Source organism: Bufo bufo, chromosome 4, assembly GCF_905171765.1.
Source record: "Bufo bufo chromosome 4, aBufBuf1.1, whole genome shotgun sequence".
Lineage (NCBI taxonomy): Eukaryota > Metazoa > Chordata > Amphibia > Anura > Bufonidae > Bufo > Bufo bufo.
In genome coordinates this window covers 120532533-120557615 of record NC_053392.1, presented here as the reverse complement: position 1 = coordinate 120557615, position 25083 = coordinate 120532533, and the positions used below count along the sequence as shown (strand labels likewise).

General features: G+C 41.6%; 1 protein-coding gene across 8 annotated transcripts in view; it reads left to right on the top strand.

Moving 5' to 3' along the window:
• ZBTB38 (zinc finger and BTB domain containing 38) overlaps positions 1-18408 on the top strand; it is a 46931-nt gene extending 28523 nt beyond the window's left edge. For 7 of the 8 annotated variants that reach the window (XM_040427787.1, XM_040427782.1, XM_040427783.1 and 4 more), the window contains exon 2: positions 10655-18408. In XM_040427787.1, coding sequence (XP_040283721.1) covers positions 10675-14442 — 3768 coding nt within the window. In that variant the 5' untranslated portion in view covers positions 10655-10674 and the 3' untranslated portion in view covers positions 14443-18408. Of the gene's footprint in view, positions 1-2251; positions 2276-10654 lie in introns of those variants that run through there. The other variant, XM_040427789.1, reaches the window with a different exon arrangement.
• The last annotated feature ends 6675 nt before the right edge of the window (positions 18409-25083 follow it).

The window sequence follows — 25083 nt, the reverse complement described above, 5'->3', positions numbered from 1 at the left end:
ACTTGCTGTGATTTCCTGTCGCAATACCACTGGGAAAAAACAGCCCATAGCGGACGGTTTTTGCAGTAGTGATTTTCAAAAAGACCCGCTGCTGCATTTCGCCACGGGAACGCTAAATACATGAGGCATGGTGAGGCAGATTCTGTCAGGGTAGTAACAACCGTTTTCTAGTGTAAATACAATGGAAAAGATGGCGCTCAGCACATGCAACTGTGTGGAGCTTCAGAGTCGTGCCAAGCATGACTCATTTATCAAAGGTTTCATGTACTTTTGGAAAACAAAGCAAGGTCAGGCCTGTACCGTGGGAGGTTCATCGACTGCGACACGCACCCTGTGTGCACTGGAGAAGAGAGTCATGAATTGTTCATAAGGCTCCCAAGTATTAATGAGTCTTCTTCGGTCTTCTCTATGTTGTTATCTGTCTCCTCATGCAGAGCAGATGATGGGGCTTTAAACATAGCAGTGGGCTCCATAACCGGTGGGTGATTACTGCATTGTACAGGTGCGCCATAGTAAAGGTCCTATTGAGCCTTGCCTCAGACAGGGCTTAATAGGAACACAGAAATTTTACCATGGACTGCAGCTGTAAACCATCGCTGTCTATAGAATAAATGATCTAACAATCGCTTGTTCATATCCCCTAGTGGGACTAACGTAAGGTTAAAAAATGCAAAGAAAGGTTTGAAAAAAGAGTATTAAACATTCTAATCACCCCCTTTCCCAACTTTACAAATAAAAAACTAAAATGATATATATAATTGGTATTGATGCATCTGAAAATACCCGAACTATGAAATATAAAAGTATTTATGGCGTACTGTGAATGCTGTAATGGAAGAAAAAAATCTAAATGCCCAAATTGCTGTTTTATGGTTGCTTCACCTCTCTAGAAAAAGTGACCCAAAAGCCATAAATACTCCAAAATGACATCAATAAAAAGTACAGCGGCTCATCCCGCAAAAAACAGCCCTCACACAGATCCGTAGACGGAAATATAAAAACGTTATGGGTTTGAGAATATTTTTAAAGGGAGTCTGTCATCAACATTTCACCTTTGTAACCCTTTCCATAGCTTTCTAGCATCCTTACAGTTAATAAAAACGTTACCTTTAGCATCAATCCTGGACTTATAAAACCGTCAAAAAACATCTTTGTAGCATATGCAAATGAGGGCTCGCAAGTGCCCAGGGGCGGCGTTACCCTCGTAGGTGCCCTGCTAGCTCAGCCTTTTCTTCGCTTCCCCCGCCCCTTCCTTCCCTCCGGCCACCCATCCTTTCCCTCTGACCGCCTATCTACTAACTTGTTGTTTTGCCGAGATCCCGCGCCTGCGCAGTCAGTCCGGCGCACTGCGATGACCATTCCTTGTACAGCATCACAGTAATTAATGCGCATGCGCCGGCTTCGCGCCGTTAGCCGGCGCATGCGCAATACTTACTATGATGCCGTAGAAGGAATGGGCATCGCAGTGACGGGCGCGGGATCTCGGCAAAACAACAAGTTAGTAGATAGGCGGTCAGAGGGAAAGGATGGGTGGGCGGAGGGAACAAAGGGGCGGGGGGAAGCGAAGAAAAGGCTGAGCTAGCAGGGCACCTACGAGGGTAACGCCGCCCCTGGGCACTTGCGAGCCCTCATTTGCATATGCTACAAAGATGTTTTTTGACGGTTTTATAAGTCCAGGATTGATGTTAAAGGTAACGTTTTTATTAACTGTAAGCATGCTTGAAAGCTATGGGAAGGGTTACAAAGGTGAAATGCTGATGACAGACTCCCTTTAAGTATTAAAACATAATGAAATGTATATACAGTAAATTAGGAATCACTGTAATCATACTGATCCACAGAATAATACTTTATGCACATGACCGTATTTTTTTTCTGCATGCAATCCACAGTTTTTGCAGATTAGATGCAGATCCATTTCAATGGGGCCGCAAAAAATGCAGACAGAACACTGCATGCTGTCCGCATCCATATGTCCGCTTGCCCGTCCCTGAAAAAATAGAACATGTTCCCCGATCTTGCATATCAACATTTGGTTTGATGCTGGTAAGTGACTGGCCACAAGGTCACTGACCCAGTAATGTTAGACATGGGGGACATGCACGGCTGCAGTCAGTCATTGGCTGCAGGAAACGCGTGACCCACGTCAAATCGGATGTTGACACATGGAGATCGCAGCAAGGCAGTACCAGCAGGGGGCCGAAGGAGGTGGCATCCAATGGCGGGGAGCAGGTAAGCATGCTTCCCTCCAAGTCAGGCAGAAAGGCACCAAGAGGTGAACAATCCCTTTACGAATATTAATAATATAATTTAAGTTAAAGGGGTTGTCCAGTCAGATTAAACATTGTTTCAATGATTTTGAAATTGAAATGAATTTCATTATGACAGCTGCCCGATGTCTTAATATCAGCCCTGGTCCAGCTTGTTCTTTGCTCTCTTTAGCATAAAACTGTGGTCCTATACCACAGGGAAAACTATGAGCATGACTTTTTACAAGTTTTTTTCATTAGCAAAAATTCACGGCAAATCCAAGATAAAACCATGATCTATAGAGCTAACAGATACCTAGATACCAAAGAAGCCTTAGGGTGGTTTTGCACACTAGCGTTAGGGATTCCGTTATGGCTTTCCGTTATAACATGGTTAGAACGGAATCCATAGGACAGAAGGACGGATCCGTTATTGTGGCCATAGACTTGTATTATTACAGAATGCAAAACGGAAGTCTTTAAAAGGCATTCCGTCATAATACAAGTCTATGACCAGAAGAATGGATCCGTCTTATGGATTTCGTTATTTTCCTTTATAACCATGTTATAACTGAAAGCCATAACGGAATCCCTAATGCTAGTGTGAGCCCACCCTTAGGGTCCATTCACACGTCCGTTTTTTCTTTCCTGATCTGTTCCGTTTTTTCTGGAACAGATCTGGACCCATTCATTTTCAATGGGTCCTGGAAAAAAATGGACAGCACAATGTGTGCTGTCCGTTTCCGTTGTTCCGTTCCACATGTCCGTTTAAATATAAAACATGTCCTATTCTTTTCCTGAAAAATCGGATCCTGGTACAATACAAAGTCAATGGATCCGCAAAAAACGGAAGACATTCGGATGTCATTACGTATGTCATCCGTTTTATACGGAATCCGTTCCTGGAAATGACATTTTTTATTTATTTTTTTTAAAGAAATCCAAACAACTTTATTTGCTTATTGAAATTTATACATATTTCCGTTTTTTGCGGATCCGCAAAAAACGGATGACATACGGATGACATACGGAAACATTTTCAGGAACAACGGATCCGCAAAAAACGGACCGAAAATCGGATTATAGAAAAATACTGACGTGTGAATGTAGCCTTATTGTGTTTTTTTTTCCTTGATTTTTTTGTTGTTTAATTAAGTAGAAGCAAAAAAGTAAACCCTTGTGCTATCATTGCCATATTTTCACTTCGAGGAATCTTGCATAGCGCTGAGAAGATTTCTGACCCGTCACTGAGACACATACGAAGGCCAATAAAAACATGTTTTGTCAGTCCTGTGAATTCCTAGGGCTGCAGGAGCCTCTGATAGCATCCAGTGCTATAGCAGTGATATCATTGTACAGTGCACCATTTCCGAGAGTCCCATTGCACCATATCTACATTGCATTGATATACCAGTTATGAGCTGCAGACTGTTCATATGGCCTGACCCTATGCGTTGGATCATTTTCATCAGTTCATATCATGTGCCGTCAGTCCATATACAGTACATTTGTCTGCATTTCTGATGTTATGCTGTTTGCTTTTACTATACTGTATATTTTTCAAACTATGAACCAGCCAATAGTTGTAGAAAATGTCCCAGTTGTGCAGTTTATGTTAGTCTATTTTTTGTCGTTCCAAATTAGTAGATTTTATTTTGTCATGATTGAAACTATTTCTATTTCTCAAATTCACAATGGAAAAGCACCTAAAGTGTTGACTAGAAACATTTACAATACCGTAGCTGTAATTCTGTAAATGGTTGTTACCCCAAGTCCCAGTAGTGTACAATAAGGGAACTTGTCACCTAGTTAGCTAAACCAGTAGCATGTCGTTATGCAGCTGGGTTTAGGGGACCAAACCTGCCTATATCAAACCTATCTGTCCCCGCGTAAGAAAGTACAAGATATACAAACTTACAAGGAGAAAAGTTTGGGAAGCTCTGGCACACTGTGTATATGAAGCATTGCGCATGCGCCCAGTGCTGCTGGAGAAGAGTCCTAGACTCTTCTCATAGTTACTTAGAATTATTTTGTTTTCAAGGCGTTAGAGGGGTTGATACAAGCAGTTTAGGGACCCTAAACCCCAGCTGCATAACAGCCTGCTGGTGGTTCAGTTTCCCTTTTTATACATAAACAAAATTTATAAAAAAAATGAAACAAATATAAATAAATTTTTACCCCAAAATACAAGCGTTTACCTCTCCGAACCAATCTGTACCAGCATTGGAGATTCTGCCTGGCACAGATACATTTAGTGTCAGGTGCATTAGTGTCAGGTGCTCATGCATTAATACACACGTAGACAAAATTGTTGGTTCCCTTCCATTAAAGAAAGAAAAACTCACAATGGTCACTGAAAAAACTTGAAACTGCCAAAAGTATTAATAAATAAAAGTTACTGAAAATCAACTAATGAAAATCAGACAATGCTTTTGAATTGTGGTTCAATTTTGAGGCTGTCACTGTAATCAAGTGATTTCTGTGACTTCTGCACCTGTCCACAGGTATTTTGACCCACTCCTGCTCCAGCTATCTCGGGTTTGAAGCTGATGTGACTTGCCAAAAAAGCTCCAGTTTTGTCTCATCTGTCAAAAGGACATTCTCCCAGAAGATTTGTGGGTTGTCAATATGCATTTTGTCAATTTTGTCAATTCCAGTTGTTTTCAACAACGGTTTCCCTCCTCGTTCGTCTTCCATTAAGTCCACTTTGGCTAAGACAGTGACGGATGGTAAGATCTGACACTGATGTACCTTGACCTTGGAATTCACCACTAATCTCTTTGGAAGTTGTTCTGGGCTCTTTGGTTACCATTCGTATTATCTGTCTCTTCAATTTGTCATCAATTTTCCTCCTGCGGCCACGTCCAGGGAGGTTGGCTACAGTCCCGTAGACCTTAAACATCTGAATAATATGTGCAATTGTAGTAACAGGAAGATCAAACTGTTTGGAGATGGTCTTATAACCTTTACCTTTAACAACTCTCTCCTTAGCTTTTTTTGGTCCATGTTCAGTGTGGTACCCATCATGATACAAAACAGCACAGTAACTACTGACTGATTACAAGTTTGAAGACACCTGTTATGCTAAGTACAGAACACACTTTAGTTTAATATGTCCCTATAGTCAAATTATTTTCAGTCTTTTCTAGGGGTACATGCCAGCTTCATTGATTTTTGTGGGATTTTCATTCTTTAAAGGGGTTTTGCCATCACATACAATGGGGGCAAGGTATGCCCCCATTGTCTGATAGGTGTGGGTCCCACCTCTGGGACCCGCACCTACAACGAGAACATAGCGGGGAAATGAACGGAGGGCGCACTGCGTATGCGCAGCTGCCCTCCATTTATTTATATGGGGACACTGAAAATAGCCGACCGCTAGCTCGGCTATTTCCGGCTGCCCCATAGAAATGAATGGGAACAGGGGCCGCACGTGCGCGGTGCGCTCCCATTCACTTGTATGGGAGCAGCGCTTGGTGGTGGACGGACCTCGGGAAATCCAGGGTCCTCCAGCCACAGCGCTCCCCGCTCCGTTCTTTTTGTAGGTGCGGGTCCCAGAGGTGGGACCCGCACCTATCAGACATTTGGGGCATATCCTAGCATGTGATGGGAATACACCTTAAAACGAAGGGTATCAACAATTTTGGCCATGTATGTCCATATTACAGGGAACAAGGTAAAAAAAACAGCAACACTTCAAATATTTGTTTTTGAGTGGAGTAAATTTACCATAATTTACACCAGAAAACCAGCATAAGTTGTAACTGAAGTCTGTGCCATCAGATAGCGGGCATATATTGTACACCAACAGCACAGTTTGAAACAAATTTCTTAAGAGGCCCGCACCTATTTAAGGAGCTTTCGGAGAGTTCTTTACTGATGACCTGTCTTCTGGATAGGTCATCAGTATCTGATCGGTGGGCGTCTGACATCCAGGCCCCCCGCCTATAAGCTGTTTGAGAAGGCAGCGATGCTTGCAGTAGTTCCACAGTCTTCTCCAGCTTTTCCTAGGCCATGTGATGTCACGTTCATTGCTCACATGGCCTAAGCGCAGCTCAACCCCATAGAAGTGAATGAGACTGAGCTGCGAACAAGCACAGCCGCTATACAATGTACAGTGCTGTGCTTGGTGAGCTGAGAGAAGGTCCCTGCACTACTGCGAGCACCGCGGCCTTCTCAGCAGCTGATTGGCGGGGGACCCTGGTGCCGGACCCCTTCCAATCAGATACTGAAGACCTACCCAGAGGATAGGTCATCAGTTAAAAAAAAATAAAAAATCTCTTGGAAAACCCCATTAATAAATTTAGCACATCTTACTCCCACAGACCGCTTATTTAGACTGGGGTATAAAATAAAATAGTAAGGCCTGGTTCACACGAACGTTTTTTTTTGCGAGTGTACGGGCCGTTTTTTTGTGTTCCGTATACGGTCCGTATACGGAACCATTCATTTCAATGGTTCCACATTAAAAACGGAATGTGTTCCGTATGCATTCCGTTTCCGTTTTTTCGTTCCGTTGAAAGATAGAACATGTCCTATTATTGCCCTCAAATCATGTTCCGTGGCTCCATTCAAGTCAATGGGTCCGCAAAAAAAACCGGAACACATACGGAAATGCTTCCGTATGTCTTCCGTATCTGTTCCGTTTTTTGCGGAACCATCTATTGAAAATGTTATGCCCAGCCCAATTTTTTCTATGTAATTACTGTATACTGTAAATGCCATACGGAAAAACGGAACAGAAATGGAAACACAACGGAACTCAAAAACGGAACAACGGATCAGTGAAAAACAGACCGCAAAACACAGAAAAAGACTTACGGTCGTGTGAACTAGGCCTAAATGTGACGACATATATCAATAAGACCTCATGCACACAAACGTATTTTCTTTCCGTGTCCGTTCCGTTTTTTTTGGCGGACCGTATACTGAACCATTCACTTCAATGGGTCCGCAAAAAAAAACAGAAGTTACTCTGTGTGCATTCCGTTTCCGTATGTCCGTATTTCCGTTCCGCACAAAAAAATAGAACATGTCCTATTATTGTCCGCATTACGGACAAGGATAGTGCTGTTTTATTAGGGGCCAGCTGTTCCGTTCCGCAAAATATGGAATGCACACGGATGTCATCCGTATTTTCTTGTGGACCGCAAAATATATACGGTTAAGTGCATGAGCCCTAAAAAAGAGCTAAATATGACGATACTAAAAAACAGAATAAAAAAAATAATCAGTTGTCCAAAACATGATATTTAACCTTAGGCATCAAGTTCCAAAGCATTTAGGGGGAAATTTATCATCTGTCTTGCACCAGAAAAGTGGCTTTAAAAAGTGGCAAGCAGTGTGTTTGTGACTTTTTAAATGCAACTTTTAAAAAAAAGTCACAAGTGCCTCTTTTTATGCCACTCTTGGCACTTTTCCAAAAAGGGGTGTGGTAATGGTGAGTAAGGGGTGTGGCCAATGCCCCGAGACTAATTTATCTTCAGTTCCACCAGTTTTCTAGAGCAAATGAAGCCAGAAATCTACGGCAGCTAGATTTCTGTTTAGGCCCACAAACTGCAAGAGGATGCACCTAATTTATGACCAGACCTTTGCCTCTTCATAAGTTAGGCTCATCCTCCAGCAGCACGGAGAATATGAAGACAGAAAGTGCCGATCTTGATAAATCTCCCTCTTAAAGAGGACCTTTCACCGATTCTTACCCTATGAACTAACTATACAGATATGTAGAGCGGCGCCCGGGGATCTCACTGCACTTACTATTATCCCCGGGCGCCGCTCCGTTCTCCTGCTATGTCCTCCGGTATCTCCGTTCCCTAAGTTATGGTAGGCGGAGATACCAGTCCCTAAGTTATGGTAGGCGGAGTCTGCCCTAGCGCTGGCCAATCGCAGCGCAGAGCTCACAGCCTGGGAGGTTATTTTCTCCCAGGCTGTGAGCTCTGCAATGCGATTGGCCAGCGCTAGGGCAGACTCCGCCTACCATAACTTAGGGAACGGAGATACCGGAGGGCATAGCAGGAGAACGGAGCGGCGCCCGGGGATAATAGTAAGTGCAGAGAGATCCCCGGGCGCCGCTCCACATGTCTGTATACTTAGTTCATAGGGTAAGAATCGGTGAAAGGTCCTCTTTAATGTCATGAAAGGTATAGATGGGGTTCTGTCTTCTGTAACTTAGAACTTAAAGGGGTTGTCTTACTTCAGTAAATGGCATTTATCATGTAGAGAAAGTTCATACAAACCACTTACTAATATATTGTTATTATCCATATTGCTTCCTTTGCTGGCTAAATTCATTTTTCCATCACATTATACACTGCTCGTTTCTATGGCTCCGACCACCCTACATTCCATAAGTGGTGGTCATGCTTGCACACTATAGGCAAAAAGCGCCGGGACCATGGGAGAGCACATAGGCTAGTGCCTTTTCCTATATTGTGCAAGCACGACCACCACTGATGGATTGCAGAGTGGTCTGTAACCATGGAAACGAGCAGTGTATAATGTGATGGAAAAATTAATCCAGCCAGCAAAGGAAGCAATATGGACAATCACAATACATTAGTAAGTGGCTTGTATTAACTTTCTCTACATGATAAATGTTATTTGCTGAAGTTAGACAACCCATTTAAAGGAGTTATCCGCATACATCATATAGTACATGACAATGTCTTTCTAACAATATTATAACCAGCCCTGTACCTCACATGGATCCCGAGATCTTACCATTCATCACTCCAACTGTTCTGCTAGATTTATTTCAAGCTGTCAGCTTATGGGGTGTGTCCTTTCTGCTACAGCTGGTGGTAGTTGGAGAATGGAACTGAGCATGTGCTTCTGTTTTAGTGAGCGGGACAGAGAAATTAGAAAAAGAGCAAACAGCAGGTGGCGCCATACAGGTGGATTTCATTTAATAACTCAATAGCTATAATACATTTTTAATTACACGCAATTACAAAAGTATTCAGATCCAGGTGCCGGTTTGAAAACTGTAGAATATTTTTTGTGGGACAACCCCTTTAACTCTTTCTGGACTTCCTCCGTACATGTAAAAGTCCGCTCTTTAAAGATTTCGTCCGTTCGCAACTTCGCGGGCACCATAACCGTCAGGTTTCTGTTGTTTTACACAGCAGAGGTAAATGTCTGCGATTGGCGGTAATGCTGATTGCAGGCATTTAACCCCTCAAATTTTACCATGACATCTGAGAGCACTAGAACCAGGAACCATGCACTTCCCAGCCCGGGCCACCTTCCTCTGGCTGGGATCAGTGAAGGTGGCCTGTACTAGAAATAGGCCTGAGCCTGTACAAGGTTTCTAGACCGATTACTAGTATATTCTAATGCAGGCCTGCAGGTGGCAGCACTGCATTGGAATATTCAGTATTCTGTAATGGATATTCATTACAGAATACAAGATGCAGTCTAATGATCGTATATTATAGTCACCTAGGGTAAAATAAAAAAAAATATAAAAATTCAAATCACCACTTTTTTTCCTAGAATAAAAAATAAACAATAACAAATTTTAACAGCATGGCCAGCGCCACGTCTAAAAATGCCTATTAAAATGTATCCAATATTGCAAACGGCATAACAGGAAAAAATAATCTGAATGGTGTCAATAAAAACTGCGAATCATCCCGCCAAAAATAAGCCCTCATAAAGCTCTGTATAACTCTAAAAAAGTTACGTGAGTCAGAATATATTGTTGAAAAGAAAAAATTTATTTTCCCAAATTTTTTCCCCCCCAGTATTTAAACACAAGAAAAGCTTTATAAAAATGTGGTATTGCTGTAATCGTACCGACCCAGAGAATGAAGGGCACAGGTCAGTTTAACTGCATTAAAAGCAAAACCCATAAAACTGTGGTGGAATTGCATTGTTTTCCAATTCCACATTGTTTGGAATTTTTTTCCAGCTTCCCACTACATTGTATGCAAAAGTAAATGGTGCCATTGAAAAGCACCACATGTCCTACAAATAACAAGCCCTCATATGGCTATGTGAACTGAAAAATAAAAAAGTTATGGTTACGGGAAGGCAGGAAGTGAAAAATGAAAATGCAAAAACTGAAAATCGCATGGTTCTGAAGGGTGCTGCAGCTTTGTAGGGTATGGCTGTTAGAAATTCGGTCTCAAGTGTTGAATGCATGCAGCCCATTAATTCCATAAAAGCAGTTGTGTGGGGATTCATGTGTAAACAGACCGAATTATCTACAGCGATATATTACAGACATGCAAGCTTTTTTCTGCTGTTGCAGTTAGAAAAACTGTAGAAGCCCATAAAGTTTTTTTTTTTTTGCATATTAACATTTCACTTACGTACAAATGAAACAACCCCCTCAGTATGTTGACATGTCTATAGTCATTTTTATGGAAACTAAATATATTTTGTTTCTGTCTTCTCAGATTTCCATGCCTAAGTCAGAATGTGCACTTCCGAAGACCTAGCAGATTGTCTTCACGGAGAGAGTCTTCTCTGCAGTCTAAATGATCAGCGCATGCAAGGTTTCTTGTGTGATGTCACCATCGTGGTTGAGGACACCAAATTCAAGGCTCATAGGAATATATTGGCAGCCTCAAGTCTGTATTTTAGGAATCAGTTCCGGAGCCAGAGCATCTTAATACAAGGACATGTCTTGGAACTAACAGATTTTAAAGCCGACACGTTTACAGAGATACTGAATTTTATTTACAGCTCAAAGATTGCAGTAAAGAAAAAGGAGATGCTTAGCGATCTTGCAGATGCAGGTAAAAAACTGGGAATAACATTTTTAGAAAATATTAAAACTTCCAAAAAATGTTCATCTGTCACATGCTCAACAGAAACTGAGGGAACATTACCGCCCGCGAATTATCGAGGAGAGAATGGTATGAAATCAGAAACTGTAGATAAAAAGGGAGATGACCCTGCAGTTGCTAGTGGACCAAGAATCACCAATGCATTTTCCATTCTGGAAACGGAAGTCAATGGATTTTCTCCTCTTGACTTGAGAGCAAATTTTAAGAAGACTAACGGCCCTTCTGAAGGAGAGAATGATAAAAGTAACTGTGATAATGGTGTCTGCAGCGATGGCGAGCCTGTTAATACCTTGGCTGAGCATTCTTATGCAGTGTCTCCTGGGGATGCTCCATATAAGAGAGACTCTGTGTTTGATCACAGCAAAAAGCTTAATCATGTAGGGGATAGTGAAAGCACCACACCATGTACAGTTCCTGGTATCCAAGAACCGTCATCTACTGGCAATATGCCTGTGATAGAACCTCAGCGTTTTATGCCCCAAACCATAGTCCAGAGCAGTGCTTCAACAAATAATGTTAGCTGCTCAACAGACCAAACAACCAACCCTTCTGATTTCTATAGCCAAAGGGAAAATGAAAGCCTCCAACTGCCACTTCCACCAAGTAACCCACCTGTCCCTCAGTCTTTCCGTGAAAATGCACTTTATCGACTTCCTAAAAGGCCTCATGAGACATTTAGCTGCAAGAATTGCAGCAAAGAGTTTGCACATTTCAAACGCTTACAGAGACATGAACAAATCTGTTTCAAAGTGGTTCATACAGAAAAAGATATGAGGTTTCACAGCAGCCATTCACAGGTTACATCAGCTGATGGAGCCTCGGACCAGAACGGCCTTCCGCATGGCTCTTCAATGGCAACGGACCATTTTGTGAAGATAGTAGATGGTAAAATATTCTATGTTTGCATTGTGTGCAAGAGAAATTATGTTACCCTTTCAAGTCTTCGACGTCATTCAAATGTCCACTCCTGGAGGAAATCTTATCCTTGCCATTATTGCAGCAAAGTTTTTGCCCTAGCAGAATATCGAACTAAACATGAAATTTGGCATACAGGGGATCGACGGTATCAGTGCATATTCTGCCTGGAAACTTTTATGACTTATTACATCCTTAAAAATCATCAAAAATCTTCTCATGGAATTGATCCAAGGTTAGGTGTGAGCAGTAAAGCAAACAATAGAGGCCTGAAATCTAGCATCTATCCCTACAAACTATATCGACTTTTGCCAATGAAGTGTAAAAGGGCTTCCTTGAATAGCTCTAGAAATGACTCCACAGAACAGCCTGGAATCCATTTCCAAGGACAGAATTCCTTTAACATGGCCACTGTTGTTCAAAATCCAATGATCTCTCAGCCGTTTGCTTTGGAAAACCAGGAAAGCTTTGCTTGTACACTAGACCCAGCATCACAAAATGCTGCAACCACAAACCAGGACTCTTGGTCATTTAACATAATACAGTGTGATAAAAATGCTAATGTTTTACCTGCCCTGAATTTGAGCTCTTCCAGTGAAGTTTTAGACTCCATGCCGAAAGAATGTGACAGTGAAGCCTGTTCTTCTTATACTGATAGTCAAAGTATTCCTTCTGTTATCAACACTAGCAAGTCGGCACCTTCTGTGATTATGCACAGCAGTAGGGTATCTTCTGTGATAATGCATGGAAATGCTGTGACCGGAGGTACAGCCACAAATGGAATTGGATGGAAACAGAGTAGAACCATTGTATCACCAGAAAGAGAAGATACTCATCAGGGAAATAATGTTGAAGCTACACAGACAAAGTCCACAAGTCAGGAAGAGCAATCAGAAAAGAGCAGGGCAAGAGAATCTCACCAGGAGAGGCAAGAATACATACAACCTGCCACTTCATATAAAAAGAACAAAAGCGTAATTAAGGAAGGAAATAAAACAGAAACGTACATTGCAAAACCAGCGTTACCTGGAACTCTTGTAAACAGTGGCATTGCGCCTCTTTGCCAGATCACAGTCAAAATTGGAAGTGAAGCTTTGGTGAAAAGACAAATCTCTGGTTCATCACTGTTTTTTAGGAAAAACGGAAGACCAAGGCATTCTGAGCCCAAACCAGAGAAAGTAAGGCAAGAATCGGATGAAGACAAGAAAGAGAGGAGCTCCATTCGACTCCGTAAATCAGAATGTATTCAGATGGAAGAGATGTGTGATGACGCTAGTGACCAGGATGTGTCTGACAAACCATGGCGACCTTACTATAACTACAAACCTAAAAAGAAATCTAAGCACTTTAAGAAATTTAGAAAACTTAAGAAAAAGAAAAAACACAGCCGACCTAGATTTGTCGAGGAGGATATCAGCGAAGAAGAGAAGGATGTTGAAGTGGACATTAAATGTTCTTCTAGAGATGCTGAAGATCAAGAAGATAGAGAGGAGAAACCTCTGGAGACTGAAGATTACAAAGACCATGAAAAAACTGATAGGGTGGAGGAAATGGCTGCAGCACAGTGGCAACTGGACAGCAAACCGTTTTTTTGTGAACTGTGTCAAAAATCTTTTCGGAATCTTTCAACATTAAAAGTGCACATGCGATGCCACACGGGGGAGAAGCCCTATCCTTGTAAGACATGTGGAAAGTGCTTCTCCTTCCCAGGGAATTTAAACAAACATGAACGCATCCACCAGACTGTAAAGAACTTCACGTGTCAGTACTGCAACAAGTCTTTTATGTTACATGAAACTCTGAAGAAGCACGAGAGGATTCACACTAGGGAAAAAACATATGACTGTCAGTTTTGCTCCCAGCAGTTCCTATATCTTTGTACAAAAAATAACCATGAGCAAAAACATTTAGCAGAACAGAGCGTCAAAGGCTTTGTTTGTTTCCATTGTTCTAAAGTCTGCAAAACCGCTGCAGCTCTTGGGATGCACCAAAAAAAGCACTATCTTAAGGGTCTAAAGCATAAAGAGCATAAAGACTTTTCACCTTCTACAGGCGACATAGGAAGCTGGTGTAATGTTGCCAGTGCTACTAACAAAGAATCCAATATTGTCGGAGAAAGAAGTTCCCTGAATGTGCCTGAAAGTTTTCCCCCTTCCTTTGATGACTGCGAGGCTCCGTTGTTGTCTTTTAACAACAGTGTTACAGAAGTAATCCCCCAGAATGTTAATGCTGCAAGTCTCGTGGAGAATGTAAATGAAATTGGAGAAAGCGATAGCCATTTCATGACTCCAGCGCCACCTCCGACTGGATTAAACAGCAGCGTGCTGATCGAGGCCCCGAGAGGCTGGAAGCACTGGAAAACAAGACAGTACAACTTAGAGGAAAGCATGAACTCTGATCATTCGTCTTTGAAAGAGAGTACTAAGACTTTCACCGAATTAAAGACAATGACTAGTTTTGAGACTCCATTTGTCCCGTAAAGGACCGAGACGGGATACGGCAAACTGTTTTGTTAACCCCTTTGCTGCCACAGGGCAACCGCAGGTCCCATTGCAGCAAAAATGGTTAAACTAGTCAAAAGTTAATAAAAAGTTTAGTGTTAATAAGTGTTAATTTCCTCAGCTGTACATCCAAGCACCAGTCCTGTGTAGAAAAAAAAAAACTGCTTATAATGTGTTTTTGAGAGCAGGTAACACCTTCTGTGCAGATTATAGTATAATATACGTTTATTAAAGCAGCAGTCAATGGTGGGAATTTATGCATTCTGATTTCAGAAAGTCACAGAATAGGATTCAATAGTCTCAATCATTTTGCAACATTTTGCATATTTTGACACCACTCTAGTTTTGGAAAGTGAATGTGGATAGCCTGTCGAAGTCGCAATAATTGTCACACTGTGCAGCAACATCTTAAGACAGAAGTGTTAGACTTGAAGGGGCTGTGCAGCTAGTAATATTGATCACCTATCATTAGGATAGGTCATCTATATCTGATTGGTGGGGGTCTTACTCCCAGCACCCCTGCTGATCAGCTATTTGAAGAGGAGGCGGTGCTTCAAGGGACACTGCTTCCTCTTCAAAATTACACTGCTTGTCATCTCGATGGCAGCAGCAGCGCAGTGTAATTACAAATACTGGTTACATACAAGTGAATGGAACAAGCACTTGTAATTACACTGTGCCGCCGAAATTTCCCAAGACGACGCGCAGTGTAAATTTGAGGAGGTAGTAGCGCTAGCACAAGCGCCGCCTCCTTCAAACAGCTGATTGGCGAGGGTGCTGGGAGTCGGACCTCGATTGATCAGATTGATCCTGAGGATAGGTAATCAATATTACTGGCTGCACAGCCCCTTTAAAGTTTCACCACATCATGCAACATTTGACGAATCGGGCACAGTTTACAGCAACACAGTCTCCTGTGACACTGTTTTTAAATATTCCCCTCATGATAAATCTCCCCCCAATGTGTTTTTCTACATACATGTTGTGGGTTCAGCTCAGCCCATAGAAATTCTCTTACCGTTCATTGTACACCAGATTGAGGGTTTCCATGTTCCCCATAAATGTAAAAATGATGTGACGTTTAGCACCTGACAGCACTTTCCTGTAATGGTATGACAGCTGACCGCCCAGCTCGTGCTGATGTTGTAGTGCCGTTATCTATAGGCTACAACTGTGTGGACTGCTTCTTTTAATACCATATATTATGCTACATTTAGTAGAAACTGTACAGTATATTTTCTATTGTATTTAGTGTATTATTTAGGAAATAGCTCACTGCAGCCAGGACAAAAGAAAAAAAACAATGTGTATCTTCAAAATCTGAATCACACATAATATGTTATAGTGAATTATACTGTTAACACAAAATAACTATTTGTCATCATTTCTCTAAAAACTGCATTCTTTAGACTTTAACATTCTTCAGTGTTGTACTGGTCGTTGGCGCATGAGCAACATTTATCATTATGCACGGGATAGGTGATCGGTGGGGGTCTGACTGCTTGGACCCTTACCTATCACGAGAACGGGGGTCGTTGGTCGTGCATGCACACTATGTTCAGTCTATTGGACTGACAGAGCCTAGTACAGCACTCATTTGTCTTCATCAGCCCTATAAACAGTATATGTTGTAGTAGTGTGCATGCATGACTATTGCTTTGCACAGATGGCCCCCCCCATTCTTGTGATTGGTGGGGATCCCGGGAGTCAGACCTCCAGCGATCATAGAGTTATCATTATCCAGCAGATAGGTGATAAATGTTGTTTGTGAGCCAACCCCTTTAATAATTTTTTTTTTTTGCCTTTTTTTTTTTCTAAGATTGTGCCTGAAAGAACCGGAAAGAATGGAAGATAATTTTATCTATGCAACCAAAGGATATTTCTTTTTCATTGCATTTTTTGTGTTAAATTTGCCATAAGCCTAAGTATTTTTTGCACATTTCAGCAAATCCTAAAATCCCATGGCCTGTTGTGTATCAGTCTTGGCTTCCTTCAGGCTATTATAACAGTCTCCAGTCTATTTGGGTTGGCGATTTTCCTTCCCATTTTCCCCCCAGTCATGGGGTTCCTTGTTTCTAAAAGCAGGGAGATGAAGTAAGTGAGCTGGGACTGTGGACTTACACCTAACCCCATGTCAGCGATAAAGACTTGGAGGGTAGTGAGAGCTTAAATATTCAGGTAAAACCAATTTCTCCCTGTTTTTTTTTTTTAAATCAAACCATTTTTATTGACTTTTATAGTTAGAAATAACAGTACAACAAGTACAATACAATGACTCCCCTGAAACCCCTTCCACCCTCCCCTCCCTCCTCCATGCAGTGTCCTCCCCCACCCCAGCAGACACAATTTCTCCATGTTTGACTGGGTACCAGTCATGTTGAACCCGCTTTCCAATCTGCAGGCAGCATGTTATAGATTAGGAGGAGCTGAGCAAATTAATGTATAGTTTTGTAGAATATTCAGTGTACAGTATTTTATTCAGTGAAATCCCTAATAGCGCTGGGTCTATGAGTCTAGTCTAGTGGAAGGTCCTACTCACTGATTGACTACCCTATATGTATACTCTTGCAAGGCAGACTGTGATGCATTCAGTGACTCTCTTCACCAGATTTATGAGCCCAAATTGATTTATTCATTCATTATTTAAATGAATAAATTATTATTTAAAGGCTATGAACACGTTCAGGGGCACATTTTTTTATGTACGATTGAATTTTATTCATTTTGGGCTAAAGTAATTTTTTCAATTAGTCTTTACTAAAAAAAAATCTGCAGTTTTTGTTCTACAGAGTAGCTTCAGTCTATCTGCAGAGGATCTTACTTTCAGTTTCTCAGTGAATCTGTGAGGTTGCTGCTGTGATGGCTGGATGTAAAGCCCTTATCTCTGAACTCCTGACAGATCTTAAACACTCATTTTCATTCATATTCTTATCAGTCTTATAAGAATTTAGCTATAATGTGTGTTTATGACCTGTCAGAGATCTGGTGAGCGCTGCAGCTTCCCAAAACAGCTGATCGGCGAGGGTGCTGGGACTTGCATCCTGCTGATGTAATATTGATGACCTATGCTGTGGATAGGTCATCAATATTATTTCCCGGATAACCCCTTTAACCCTTTATAATAAAAAGTGCTGACATTTTTTAATAAAGACCAATTGAAAAATATATTTTCAGCCCAAAATGGCCCCCATGGTGTTCATAGCCTTTACGTCTTATGCATATTGTCATATTATGGCTCTTTACCACCTCTGAGTTGTATGGAGCCATAATACAAGAATTTATATAGAGGCATATAGATTATTTCTTCTAGGGGATATCTGAAATATGGTTCTGCTGTTTGCTTGAGGTTTTGAATCCAATCTGTTACTACAAAACGGTATATCAATCTGACCCTCCAACGCTATAACATAATGCACACAGATAAGACAGTATGTTCAGCGTGATGGGTTTTCGTTAAAGGTAATGGCATTTAGGCCACTTTCACATTGTCAGTATTTGGTCAGTATTTTTTACCACTATTTGTAAAGCCAAAACTCGGAGCAGGTCCAAAAGATAGAGGCACAAATATTTTCTTGATACTTTGCAGTTTCTAGTCTTGGTTTTGGCTTGCAAATACTAATGCTAAATACTGACTGGTCTTATAATTCAGTATCTTGAGTCCTAACTTTATCAAAGATATGATGGCATATTTATTGCATATTTATGGTTTCACAGAGCCACAAAAGATATTCCATGTTAACTTTATTTGCCCCACACTATAGAACATTCAGGGAACCTATTTTTGTATATGACAACTAAGCGCACACTTCGAGGAAACTTCATTTAACAAACCCTAGATGACTGCCTTTTTATTATTGTTATCTAAAATTTACTAATTTGCTTAATTATGGTAAATTATGGCAATACCATGTCTTGCATGTGACCTCAATGTTTCCCTATGGGGGAGTTCAAATACTATGCTTTCCCTTTGAGTGCAAGGATGTGGTGTGTTATACAACAAATCATAACTACTGGTGTCCCTAGGACTATGTTACACCTATTAATCCTGCACCTACCTAATTCACTAAGACTTAACTTTTATTGTTTTCCTACTAATAATATTTGCGTTAATAACTAAATGATTAAAACTTCCAGTACATCGCAGCCTTTTGTATCAATTGAATTACCCTGTCAGGATGTCACCTGGCCAGGTTCACTGCTACTTGGTAGATGAACACTAGTGCCTAACTGGCTACGCGCTGCCAGTATTTTGTGAGGCACTGTGTTGTAACTTGACACTATTCTACTAGGCTGCAAGGATGTACTGTTTTAAAATTAGAGCTTCACGCTGCCCCCCGACATGTTTCGCCGTGTGCCCTAACCCCTGAAGACGCCGGTACACGGCGAAACATGTCGGGGGGCAGCGTGAAGCTCTAATTTTAAAACAGTACATCCTTGCAGCCTAGTAGAATAGTGTCAAGTTACAACACAGTGCCTCACAAAATACTGGCAGCGCGTAGCCAGTTAGGCACTAGTGATTATCTACCAAGTAGCAGTGAACCTGGCCAGGTGACATCCTGACAGGGTAATTCAATTGATACAAAAGGCTGCGATGTACTGGAAGTTTTAATTATTTAGTTATTAACGCAAATATTATTAGTAGGAAAACAATAAAAGTTAAGTCTTAGTGAATTAGGTAGGTGCAGGATTAATAGGTGTAACATAGTCCTAGGGATCCTATGGGGGAGTCACACATCAAACACAAGATTTCCAACATGCACTCCTTCTGATCAAAGCAGATTGCCTGCAAAAAATATTCTTAGGCTAATTTCACACTAGTCCTAAACAGTTCCCACAGGCTGTTCCGGTAGAGGAACCACCTACTGGAGTTCACCGCATTTGGCATAGCTGGAAACCGGCTGAAAGGGGCGTTTTTTTGTCTGGCTGAATCCCGCACTAATGCCGGAAACAGGCCGGATCCCTGCCGAGTCCCATTATAGACAATGGCCTCTGACAGGGAAAGGTAGTATCCTGCTATGCCAGATGCAATGAACTCTACGGGAACAGGCTGCTGGAATAGTTTAGCGCTAGTGTGAAGCTAACCTTAGTTGCACCTAAGTTACAGTAACCATGTGGTTTTATACTGGCTAGGGCTTCACAGTAACATTTGGTCACTTGTAGACCATGGTAAAATTGCAGCATTAGTATGATTCGTGCACAATCTCAGTGTTTCCCTAAGGATAAAGTCACAAGGCAAACACAAATTCTCACCATGGAACCCTTGTGACCACTGCAAATTGCCTGCAACTTTTTTCTTATCGTGATCATGCCCGAGTCTTGTGATTTTACAGTGACCTGCAGGTGAACAAATCCCACCCTGGAGCCCTAAACTAAAAATATCTGCTTTCTACTTGCATATCCAACAGGACAAGACAGGAAAATAATTGACCATGGGATTGGAACATTCTCAAAATATCAACCACAATGAAACTACCGCACTAGAAAGTACTCCGTTGAGCACTGCAAATCATTTTTTGGCAACAGTAAAATGTCATGACCATTACAGTTATAATATAAAATGTTATTTTAATTTGTTTGTATTCTTCTATGTGTTTTCTGCATTTTGTCCTGTTTTATTATGTCTTAATTTCTCATAAAAAAGACTAAACAGTAGTGTAATTTCTTAGAGCTTTATTTTTCCTAGTCAGTTTTAAATCTGGAAACTAATGCTAAAAGTTTATGTTAAACTAGACCTGCCACCTTGACATTTTTATTTTTCCTTAAAGGGATTACTATGATTTTTAGCTGATATAGTAGTTGCTTACCTCATATACATCTTCTCTTTGCTATTTTTTCAGTTTGGACTCTAGTACTGACCCATGTAAACCAATCTCTCTGGTTTGTTTCCATTCTATATGTAGCACTTCCTGTTCATGTATCCAACCAAACCCATGATGCACTTCTCATTTCTCTGCCACAGCTCCAGCACCACCCATAACAACACCCAGCTAGTTTATAGCTCCTCCCACCAGCTAGATACCCTCCCATCACTGACACGCCCATGAACATAACATCACAGGAATAAGATAGAGCTGCATGGACATGGTCATGTGACCACAGCCCAAAACGGGAGACAGGAGCAATAAAGGTAAAAGAAATACATTACAAAATTACAGCTCTCTTCATAAATGGCTTCTCATTACTAAGCCTCACTCAACTTAGTCTATGTGCAGCAGTTACCTGATAATTTCCTTTTTTCTCACCTTTGTGTTACCAATCTATACCTACAGTTTTCAAAATTATTCAACCCCCACTGAAATTGAGTGTTTTGGCCAGTTTGACATTGATTTTGATCATTTCAGTCATCTTGTTTACAATTAAATCAAAGAGGCACTTGAAAGTCAGACAAATATAACATAACATTTATAATGAAATAACCACAAATGTCTTTTCTGTGCTCACATCATTATCAGTTTTATTCAACCCCCAAGTGACATTCAATCTTAGTACTTAGTACAACATCCTTTTCCAGTTATAACAGCTTTTAAACGTGAAGCATAGCTTGACACAAGTGTCTTGCAGCGATCTACAGGTATCTTCGCCCATTCTTCATGGGCAAAAGCCTCCAGTTCAGTCACATTCTTAGGCTTGCGCGCTGCAACTGCTTTCTTTAAGTCCCACCAGAGGTTCTCAATCGGATTTAAGTCTGGTGACTGCGATGGCCACTTCAAAATGTTCCAGCCTTTAATCTGCAACCATGCTCTAGTGGACTTGGAGGTATGCTTGGGATCATTGTCCTGTTGAAAGGTCCAACGTCTCCCAAGCCTCAGGTTTGTGACGGACTGCATCACATTTTCATCCAATATCTCCTGGTACTGAAGAGAATTCATGGTACCTTGCACACGCTGAAGCTTCCCTGTACCTGTAGAAGCAAAACAGCCCCAAAGCATGATTGACCCCCCACCATGCTTCACAGTAGGCAAGGAGTTCTTTTCTTCATAGTACTTGTTCTTCCTCCTCCAAACATAGCGTTGATCCATGGGCCCAAACAGTTCTAATTTTGTTTCATCAGTCCACAGAACGCTATCCCAAAACTTTTGTGGTTTGTCCACATGACTTTTGGCATACTGCAGTCGACTCTTATTCTTTGGAGACAGCAAGGGGGTGCGCCTGGGAGTAATGGCATGGAGGCCTTCATTACGCAGTGTGCGCCTTATTGTCTGAGCTGAAACTTCAGTACCCACATCTGACAAATCTTTTTTCAGTTCCTCAGCAGTCACACGGGGACTTTTCTCCACTTTGCGCTTCAGGTAGCGCACAGCAGTCAAAGTCAGCATCTTCTTTCTGCCACGACCAGGTAGCGTTTCAACAGTGCCCTTTGCCTTGAATTTGCGAATGATGCTTCCTATGGTGTCTCTTGGTATGTTTAACATCTTTGCAATCTTCTTATAGCCATTGCCCTTCCTGTGAAGAGAAATCACCTCTTCTCTTGTCTTCCTGGACCATTCTCTTGACTTCACCATGTTTGTAAACACACCAGTAAATGTCTAGAAGGAGCTGAGTATCACAGTCCTTTTAAATCTGCCTAATTGGTGCTTATTATTCTTGATTGCTGCTCCTTGACATCCACAGGTGTTTTCAATACCTGATCGAAAACACTTGAATGAACCTCCGTTCTTAAGAGTGGTAGTCTTTAAGGGGTTGAATAATTGTGTCAATGAAGAAATCACAAAAAAAAATATTTAATACTGTATTACAAAAACAATTGATGTCATTTTAGTTGCATTTGGTTCTTTAAAAAGTCCTTGTAAGATTTCATTCTGAACACAATTACAAATGTACACTAAATTCCCTAAAACCCTTTACAGCATTGGGGGTTGAATAATTTGGAACACAACTGTAATAATAATTCTGCCATTTCAATACTGAAAATCAACTTTTCATGCACTGAGGATGCAGAACTGCAGGGGGAGTGAGAGTGCATCAGCAAGAGCCAATGATGAGACAGGAGGTGTGTCTTAGACTACCTCAGACCTCCTGCAGACGCTGTAGATAAGCTGTAGTCGCCAATTATAGCTCTACTAGAAAATAAATAATGGGAAAGTGTACCCTATAGGTACGGACTTTTTAAGCATATGACTGGACAAGGATTATCCCACGAAAAGTATTACTATGCAATGAAGAGGGCATTTCAAATAAAATATTACTGCAATATACCCGTGCATGCAATAAACATATTGTATGTTTTGTTAAGTACATTACATTTTTCTCTCTGGTAGCGCCCCCTGTTGTTTATCTTTTTGGGTTACATTCTCCTGCATTCAGTAGCTTCCCTGCCCTCTTCCTCCTCTCAGTGCCAGCATGGTGTTCTTTAAGGCCCCAATACACATCAGTATATTGATAGCCAAACCTATAGAGAACGTCAGGTTTGGCTGACAGTCTAATGTGTTTAGGAAGCTCCCGATTCTCCCCCGACAGATGGTGTTGGGCGAGAGGAGTATCGGGCAAAGTGAATATTTTTACTCTTAACCTTTTGTTCCCCCAGGAGATAAGCCACCAGAGGTGTCTTGAGTGGCTTACTCTGATCTTTCCATTGACAACACATTTACGCTCTACCAAACTGAAGGTGTATGTGTATGGGGGAGTTTCATTATGTACAGACAGATGTAGATTGTAACTTCTGGCTGCCTGTAGCTGCCACCGGACATAGCCTACTAGCTGACTGCATATAGTTTCCCTATTCAGTTCAGTGCATTCACAGTATGCAGTAAGCTCCTAGACTCCCTCTAGTGGTAGCTGCTGACACCCATAGCTTTATCGTGGGGTTTTCCAGGGATATAATTTTTTTTTGTTACAGGCTGTCTGCCACCCGGAAATTCACTGATAACCCAGGTACAATACATTGTATGGCTAGCTCGGCTGAATGTAATGATATTTTTCACGTAGTGATCAGTTGCTTCATTCTGGAGAAGAATACATTTTTATTCATGTGCATGTGAGCAGTTATAAGTGCACCAAGGATGGGTCCAAGCTCTGTGCACCCTTTCTCCACCTCCTTCTGCCAGACCCTCCCTCTCCTTCTTGGTTGACAGTGCTAGGGAAGATGACTATGCAGAAACCTGGTCCTGGCAATCAAGGAGAGGGAGGGGCTGGCAGGAGACGCAAGGGTGCACAAACTGGCTTGGGCCCACCCTCAGTGCACTTAACTGCTTATTTGCATATGGAATGAAGCAATGAGTCACTAAGTGAAAGGTGCCTTGTTTACCAGCGACAGACTCCCTTTAAAAAAAAAAAAAATCATTACCTCCATTGGTCTCCTGTTGCTGCCATTCTAACGCTGCTCTGGTCCCTGCTGGAGATGCCAGGAACGGCAAGCTCACCCAATCACAGGCTGAGGCAGGTCATAGCTAAGGCCAGTGATTGGCTGAGCTAGCCTACCTTGGCATTTTCCGTGTGTTCAGCTAGGACAGGAAGTGACCATCAGCAGAGTAATATTCATTTTTATTTTTACCCCTTAACGCCCAGCGCCTGCCCGATCCGCGGCAGGGGTCCAGCAGTCACTGATAGCCGGACCCATGCTGTATGCACCGGCATCTATGCCGATGCCGGCGCATTAACCCTTGCACTGCCGCGGTCAGCGCTGACCGCGGCACGTGCGGGCTTCAGACGTGTGCGGGGTGTCCATCGTATACCCGCGCTGTTGTGACAGGGACCCGATGTCAGGGAAGTCGGTCCGATGCCTTCCTTAGGCATCCTGGCTGCCTTCCGGCCGAGCCTGTGAGATCCAGTCCCCCTGGATCTCACAGGCAAGCTGGCTGAAGTGTATTACAGTGTGTAATACAATTACAACCAATGCATTACAATACAGAAGTATTGTAATGCATTGTAAAGGGGATCAGACCCCCAGAAGTTGTGGGGGGAAAAAAAGTTAAAAAAATAAAGTTTTACAAAAAAAATTAAGTTTCAAGTAAAAATAAAAAATCATCCTTTTCCCAAAATAAAGTTAAAAAAATTGTAAAAATAATGAAAAAAAAAAAGTAGACATATTAGGTATCGCCGCGTTCGTATCGACCGGCTCTAAAAAATTTCACATGACCTAACCCCTCAGGTGAACAAAAAATAAAATAAAAACTGTGCTAAAAAAATCTGCCAAAAAGTTACATTCTGAAATTTCATCTCCATTTTCCTTTAATTCTTGTGGAACACCTAAAGGGTTACCAAAGTTTGTAAAATCAGTTTTGAATACCTTGAGTTGAATACCTTGAGGGTTGTATTTTCCAAAATGGGGTCACTTTTTTGGAGTTTCTACTCTAGGGGTGCATCAGGGGGTCTTCAAATGGGACATGGCAGCTTAAAATTATCCCAGTGAAATCTGCCTTCGAAAAACCATGTGGCATTCCTTTCCTTCTGCGCCCTGCCGTGTGCCCATACAGCAGTTTACAACCACATATGGAGTGTTTCTGTAAACTACAATCAGGGCAATAAATATTGATTTTTATTTGGCTGTTAACCCTTGCTTTGTTAGCGGGGGGGAAAATATTAAAATGGAAAATCTGCAAAAAAAGTGAAATTCTGAAATTTAATCTCCATTTTCCATTAATTCTTGTGGAACACCTAAAGGGTTAACAAAGTTTGTAAAAT